The sequence below is a fragment of the Sinocyclocheilus grahami genome, unplaced genomic scaffold (genome assembly GCF_001515645.1).
Source record: "Sinocyclocheilus grahami isolate Dianchi unplaced genomic scaffold, SAMN03320097.WGS_v1.1 scaffold978.1, whole genome shotgun sequence".
NCBI classification, from domain to species: Eukaryota; Metazoa; Chordata; class Actinopteri; order Cypriniformes; family Cyprinidae; genus Sinocyclocheilus; species Sinocyclocheilus grahami.
In genome coordinates, this window is record NW_015506157.1 from 84,982 (window position 1) to 92,922 (window position 7,941).

The following is a 7,941-nucleotide window of genomic DNA, read 5'->3' on the forward strand; positions in this document are numbered from 1 at the left end:
AAGTGCTCCTCAATTCCCTATTTGTATGCATATTTAGCCTTGATGATGCCCTCCTGCGTTTGGCTGAGCTGTAAGCTTCCTGATCTCCAGACCTGAAAACTGCATCTCTTGCAAACCTTTATACCTTTATGTATATTGTCAATTGTATATACGTTGTGTTGTTTATACTGCCTTGTTACAGAGACTTGAACTTAAGAATTTCACTACCGGTACGCCTGTGTATATGATGTGTAACAATAAAGAGATTTGATTTGACTGCGTGTGATGGCATGTGCAGCAAACACTCTCCAGTCCGTGCATTGGAATTGGTGCTGAAGAACAGAATCTGCACCCTCTGACCAGATCTTGATGCTTCTCATTGACATTGACTAACAGTCTATGCTGGGGAAGTAGGAACAAAGAGAGATAGACTGTCCCAGGTGGGAAGGGGGTGACCCTATAGGCATCAGCAACATTAGTACAGATGTGGTTCCAAAATTGTATGTCCTCTTGTTGAGCATGAAACTTTCTGATGGAATTTAGGAAGTATATAGGCTGCAATAATTGAGGTCCCCAGCAACAATAAAAGCCCAGTCTTGATGTAATGCCTGCTGCCTACTGATAGCAGGACAGAGTACCTTTATGGCTATTTTATCATTTGCATCTGGTGGTACATATATCACAGCAGCATGTAAACTCAAGTGGCTGGTAAAAGGGCCTGCACTTAATAAACAGGTATTCCAAATCCATAGAGCAGTGGGTGTCGACAAAGGTAGAGTCAGAACACCATGACTTATTCACATACATGCATGCACCACCTTCCTTGCTTTAACCTGTTGCCGCTGCAGTTCTGTCAGCCCTGAAAACCATGTGATCATCCAGTATGCCAAACAATTGTCCTAGAGTCCTAGAGTACCCTGAGAAAAATGACCGTTTCATCTTACACTTAGACACAACATGCAGAAGTGAAATGCATGGTTGTTTATCCACATACACACAGTAAACACATTAAGCCATTTCCAGAGCTCATTTCTGCAAAATATAGACTACTGGGAAGTCTGGTTTCATTACACCAAGTCAATAATTTTGGATTGACTTGAGAGAAGATGCCACCCTCTCCTCATTCCCTGCATTGTTAGGCACTTCCTCCCAATATGACAATGACTAAATATATTTTCCAAGTATCTCACCTGAGAGTAACACTATACACAATTTTGTAGAGACAAGTTGAACAACACTCAGAACACTCAAGGAGATTATCCTCGAGGTGTTTAACAGGGTAGATGTGACAGTTTGTCATGAACTTGTATACTCAATGCCATGAAGGCTCAGAGCAGTATACTTAAAAGTAATGAAGGACACACTGCATAATAGAATATTACTACTACTTACAACCCTTCATTTAAGCAAAACTTACTTATTTTACAGATATTGGTGTGTGTTTGTGTGTGTGTGTGTGTGTGTGTGTTGGTTTATTAAATTTAACTTTATATTCAGAGGGGGTGTACTGATTTATATAAAAGGTTTTTTAATAGTAATATTTTTAAAGAAGCCTCTTCTGCTCACCAAGCCTACATTTATTTGATCCAAAGTACAGCAAAACAGTAAAATTTTGAAATATTATTTAAAAACTATTTAAAATAACTGTTTTCTATTTGAATATATTTTAAAATGTAATGTATTCCCTTGATTTCAAAGCATCATTACTCCATGTTACTGTTTTTGCTGTACTTTGAATCAAATAAATGCAGGCTTGGTGAGCAGAAGAGACTTCTTTAAAAACATTAAAAATCTTACTGTTCAAAAACTTTTGACTGGTAGTGTAGTCTCACTATTTTTAGTTTCTTGAAAATTGAAAAGAGGCAAGTTTAGAAAAACATACCTTGAAATTAAATGCAATGCAATGCAAAACAAAACAAACAAACAAACAAAAATCATTAAAAATAAATTTTATTTAAAAAAAATCGAAAAATTTTATTTGAGCTGGACTTGTTTTTAGATTCAGTTGTATATGTACTTATACAATTTATTAAAATGCTATAGAGTATTACTGGGAGACCATTTCGGGTACTCACATCGAAGGACATCTCTGCAAATCTGCTGAATATGTTGCTCAGACAGCTCTCTGCCCTGTGAAAATGCATGTCTTCGTTGGAACAAGAGTGTCTATTTAATTGTCTATGCAATATTTTATCCTTCATTGACTAGATTATCTTATTGCAGAAGAAGGCTAAACAATATATTTATTTGGAAACACGATACTTACAGGTCGTCCTTCCGGTCCAGGTGTTCCCGGGGGGCCTATTTCTCCGCTCAGTCCTCTGGGCCCCGAGGGTCCGGTCTGTCCTGTCTGTCCAGGGAGCCCCTGATGGCCGATCTGACCCCTCTGACCGGGCTCTCCTGATGTCCCTTTCTGACACGCACACAAATACAACTCAACACACTCACAGTACAGCTAATGGGAAATGTGGATTCAGATCAGAGATTCGCCCACCTCTCCTTTCTGGCCAGCTGGCCCGGGTAAACCCTGTTTATGAAGAGAGAAGTCAGATCTGCATTACAAAAGAGCTTCATAACAATAACACAACTATACTTTTTACAAGGCAACCGTATGATTTCGCAAAATGATGTGCAATGCTAATTCTTCTTAGAACTGCCAGGAAATTGATTGATCAAACACCAAAAAACAAAAACAAAAAGTGTATAGTATATTTTTGCTATATGTAGTTCCATATACCTAAGTAAAATATTGAGCAAAATATTGACCCACTGAAACACTTCAAATGAACTACCATGCTGTATGCACTGTTATAAAAATACCTTGCTTTGCACTTACAATATGGCTATAAAGCACTGTTACTATCAAGAAGAACTCCACCACCTTGTGGTTGATTCTGTAATTTCAGATTCAGAAATTCATGCTACGACTTACTATTAAAGCATTTATTTTTATTTATTTGATTTCTAATTCTTTAATGTGCAAAACTGAATAAACTGTAGGCTTTTTTTATATATAAGACACACACACACACACATATATATGAAACTTACATGGACACCAGGTCGCCCAGAATCTCCCTTTTCCCCTTTCATCCCCTGTTCAGTTGCATAAACATGTTTTAGTAAAACACACATATAAATATGTAGGTTCAAACAGCTTAGGTTCATGAACATATAAGCATGTTCAATAAAATCACTCATATTGCATGCAACATGGGCTACTTCTTGAGTACTTTTAGGTACCTGAAATCTTGGTAAATGAATTTCACAGCTAGTCTATTTTAGGTTGCATACAAATCAATAACACTGACAGCCAATTGTTCACTGAAACCTATTGCTAAAATAAATGTTAATCTTTCTTATCACAGATATCAGATAAGTATATTATGATTATACAGCCCTATCAGATTGTTTAATTTTTCCCAAATGATGTGTTTCCCATTTTAATTCTTCTGGAATCTGTTTATAATGTGTTCTAATGTGTAAATTTGAATAACCAAACAGAATGACTAATCAATTGAATTCATAAAACAATTTAATTATTTATTACAATTTTAACCGTAATAGAGCCCTATAAAACACTAGTTCATATTGTTATTCAATTAATTCTACAGCCATACGTTTGATTTATTCTTCCAAATTTTGCCAAATTCCATGACATTCCACATTTTTATGACTGGATAGCGTTTTCCACTTGGAGGAAATCATAGGCCTCTACTACAGCGACACGAAGGCAAGGCTCCCAGAAGCAATATCTTAAACATAACATGTTATTCTAAGCATACAGTAATTAATTCTGACAAGTTTACATTTATGCATTTCAGCTGCGTTTTTATGGTACAAAGGAGAACTCACAAAATGGCCACATTTTCCATAGGAATACAAGCCAATGACATTTGAAAACATTCACTATGATCACATATAACAAAGAATGTATGATGGTTTTCTGGGCTTTTTATTCCATCTTAAGAGGAGACAGTGTTTCCCCCCAAATTCCTTATCCCTTTACATTTCTACCAAAATCTAAATCTTTAGCTCTAGCAATATTTCAGTAAACCACAACTCGCTGTAAACAACATATTTTAATTGGACAGTCCAGCAACTTATAAACATCAAGTTCATAATTACAGTAAATAGTTTACTTACATCTACTCCTCTTTCACCAGCTTCTCCTCTTTGACCCTGTAAAACATTTCACAGTAGGGTTTGAAGAAAACAGTGAAGGAAAGATTTATATATAATACAATAAATACAGTAACAACAGAAATGTTATGAACTCTTTCTGCATAAATTTGACCTACTTTCTGATCAAATCTTTATCTAATTCCTAACTAGAAGAGAATCCAAATACACAAATCTTTCTATTAAACCTGGACCTTAAAGACTGGTCCTCATCTCACAAGGTTTCCATCAAAGAGATTTCTGAGGACTACTCAATAAAGTTGCTGATGCACACCAGTAGGCCTGGGCGATAAAACGGTATCGATATTTATCGACGGTACACCTTCTTCGATAACGATATTAAAAATGTTCGATATGGCGCACGATATAGGCACGTGCTATAAGTGCTGCATAAGACAGCACACACATACACGAACATGAGATTGTGAATAAAAAATTAATATTAGTTAAATTTAAAATAAACATTTGCATTTGAATGCAAAAATAGTACATTTGAATGTTAGGAGTGCGTCAGGGAGCACAAGATGCGGTGATGATGATGTAAGTGACGTTGTAGTTTAATGTTTTGTTAGTCTAGCCCACGAGACACGCAGTTGCTGCGTTATTCATTCAAAATATTAGAGAAATATAGTAGCTCTTGATCAGATCTTGATTAGGTTAAAACCGAAACCAAGCCATTCACACAGAACGCATATTCAGCACATTTTCTAGATGGACAAATATGCTGCACTCTCATCACACAAGAGATGTAAAGAAAGCCATGCAAAGTTAAAACAGTTTAAACTTTTAGAAAACACATCACGAATTTGTGGAGGTTAATTCCTTTTCACTGAGTCTCATATGTTTTAAAGGCAATCTGTGTGATGGGTGATTCGTCTCTTTGTATTAAGCAATGCATAAATACATGATGCTGTTTTGTTCATAATTGTTTATGCAATTTACAAAATTATATTTGATTCATTTGAGTTAATTTAGACGTAATGCACGTTTTTTTAGAGACCGTTATTTCCGTTGTGAAACGGAAGTTAGAGTTGTGTTGCATTATTTTGTTCATTGTGCCCTCCTGTGGCCTCGGGAAACAAGCCAAAATTTTAACCTATTTAATCCTATTTAAAGCACCTATTTAAATTGTGTGCTTGACTGTTAAAACAAAGAAAATATTTGTTGTTTGTCTCAATAAATTAAGTTAATTTAAAAATACAGTGGCTAAATGTAATAAAGTGGTAATAAAATCTTGAATTAAAAACTGAAGTTGTTATTAGGACCACACGCTCTCTCTCTCTCTCTCTCTCTCTCTCTCTATATATATATATATAAAGGCTACCATGAGAGTTTACCGCCCAGCCCTGCACACCAGGCTGGAAATCTGTTTTTAACGAGTCTGGAATCCACTGACCAGATTGGAGAAAACTCAATACTACCAACAACAACAACAACAAAATCTGACCTGGCGATCTATGCATCTGATCTTAATGCCTGTATTAGTGGTAATAAAATCTTGAATTAAAAACTGAAGTTGTTATTAGGACCACACGCTCTCTCTCTCTCTCTCTCTCTCTCTCTCTCTCTCTCTATATATATATATATATATAAAGGCTACCATGAGAGTTTAGATTGAAGGTACTTATTTCAAACCCTCTGAAACCACTAAAGCCTATATTTAAGTGTTCTTCCCCCACTTTTAAGCCCAAAAGACACTGAAACTCTGCTCCATGCATTCAAAAGCTCTTGCCTCTCCTAGCAATTCTTTACCTATTACCTATTCATCTGTAGGAAACCTACGCAGACACGGGGAGAACATGCAAACTCCACACAGAAACGCATCCTGGCTCAGCCAAGGGCCTTCTTTCTGAAAGGCAACAGTACTACCCACAGAGCTACCGTGTATACCGTGTAAATACTGAGACAAATTACTATGCTGACAATATAATTTGTAATAATAATAATAATAATAAAACATTGCATGACCCACTTTTTTTTTTCTTTCTCAAAAATACTGAGACAAATTACTATGCTGACAATATAATTTGTAATAATAATAATAATAATAAAACATTGCATATGCTGCTAATACACACCTTTCATTCTTTTTCTATCCTTTCACTATTATTCACTATCCCTTCATGTTCTAGCTTGCACTATTCTGAATGATGTGTGGACCTTTGTATTGCTAGAACATCTCATGTTATTGCCTCCTTAAGATGATCGATCGCTTGTTGTACTCTTCATAAGTTAGCCGCTATAGATAAAAGTGTCTGCAAAATGAATAAATGTGAACGTATTGCATTTCCACTAGTGGTTTCAACCTGCACATATGATTTGTGTATACCTCTTAACTTGTCATAAATCACTGAATTAAATTGAAACTTGAAAACCTTCAAAGATGAAATGAGTTTCTATGAAGTCTATCACGTGTACAGTACCATGTGTTTATGCAGTTTCTGCTACTGTTTAACCATACTTCAGATTATTTTACAAAACTCTATACAGTCATTTTGAATGATAGATTCATAACAAAATTGCCACTTCTAACACAGAGAGCAAATCAACAGTAATTAAGATTTATCTCTAAATTTAAAAACAGCTGTCAACAATTAATTTAGTTTCACTGAAAGCGGCCAATGCTTGTAAACCACAAGCAACATTTTCATGAATGCTTTTTTTGTTTGCCATGGCAGAAATGATCATTACCTTGCTAAAGTTAATAGAGCTCCACTTGGAAAATGTGCTCACCATAACGTGGGCTTTTACCACCAAAACTGACCAAAAATGCAATGTCAGAGTTTTCTTTCTCATTAAATCAGAAGAAATAAATGTAATTTGGATACAGTAACAAAAATCATTTTCATGAAGTTTAGTAAATGTACGAGACATCCAAACCCCAGATATAATATGTGACCCTGGACCACAAAACCAGTCGTAAGTCGCTCTGGTATACACTCTTAAAAAAAACGGTGCTTAAAAGGTTCTTCACAGCGATGTCATAGAAGAACCATTTTTGGTTCCACAAAGAACCATTCAGTCAAAGGTTCTTTAAAAACCATCTCTTTCTTACCTTTTTATAATCTTCAGATGTTAAAGGGGTCATATGTTGCGATTTCAAGTTTTCCTTTCTCTGTCATATGTTGTGATTTCAAGTTTTCCTTTCTCTTTGGAGTGTAACAAGCTGATTGTGCATAGATAAGATCCCTGAAGTTGCAAAGACTAAAGTCTCAAAACCAAAGAGATATTCTTTATCAAAGTTAAGACTCTGCCACGCCCCCCTAAAACGGCTCATTCTAACACGCCCCCACATATCTACCTCACTATGTGGAAATATTTGCATAATGCGGCCCAAATGTGCACGCAAAGAAAGAAGGCGTGGTTTCAGTAACCGCAGTTAGTGTTGAAGCAGCATGTCAGGGAGACGCTGTGTGTTTCAGTGCGAAAGCAAAAGCACTTTATTTGGCCTTCCAGAAGTAGATGCATTTAGGAATCTTTAAGATTACTTACAACAGAACAGCAATGCATTTTATGGACGACCGTTTCGTGAACCTAGGAGAGGAGGTAATTCTGACTTTGCTATGACAATCTGGTGCTTCTGAATCAGCTACGGTTTTGTTATTAGTTTAAGTATTTGCAATTGACTGTTCAAGGAGTTTTGGGCATTGAGTGTGTGTGTGTGTGTGTGTGCGAGCGAGAGAGTGAGAGAGAGAGCGGTGCGTGTGTGTGTGTGTGTGTGTGCGTGCGCGCGAGAGAGAGAGAGAGAGAGAGAGAGGGGTGTGTGTGTGTGTGTGTGTG

At 36.3% G+C, this 7,941-nt stretch overlaps 1 protein-coding gene across 1 annotated transcript in view; it reads right to left on the bottom strand.

Moving 5' to 3' along the window:
* LOC107565055 (collagen alpha-1(XXI) chain-like) overlaps positions 1–7,941 on the bottom strand; it is a 90,854-nt gene that overhangs the window by 18,399 nt on the left and 64,514 nt on the right. The window contains exons 23-27 of the mRNA XM_016250238.1: positions 4,126–4,161; positions 3,031–3,075; positions 2,474–2,506; positions 2,246–2,392; positions 2,055–2,109 (exon numbers count right to left, since the gene is read on the bottom strand). Coding sequence (XP_016105724.1) covers positions 2,055–2,109; positions 2,246–2,392; positions 2,474–2,506; positions 3,031–3,075; positions 4,126–4,161 — 316 coding nt within the window. The remainder of the gene's footprint in view (positions 1–2,054; positions 2,110–2,245; positions 2,393–2,473; positions 2,507–3,030; positions 3,076–4,125; positions 4,162–7,941) is intronic.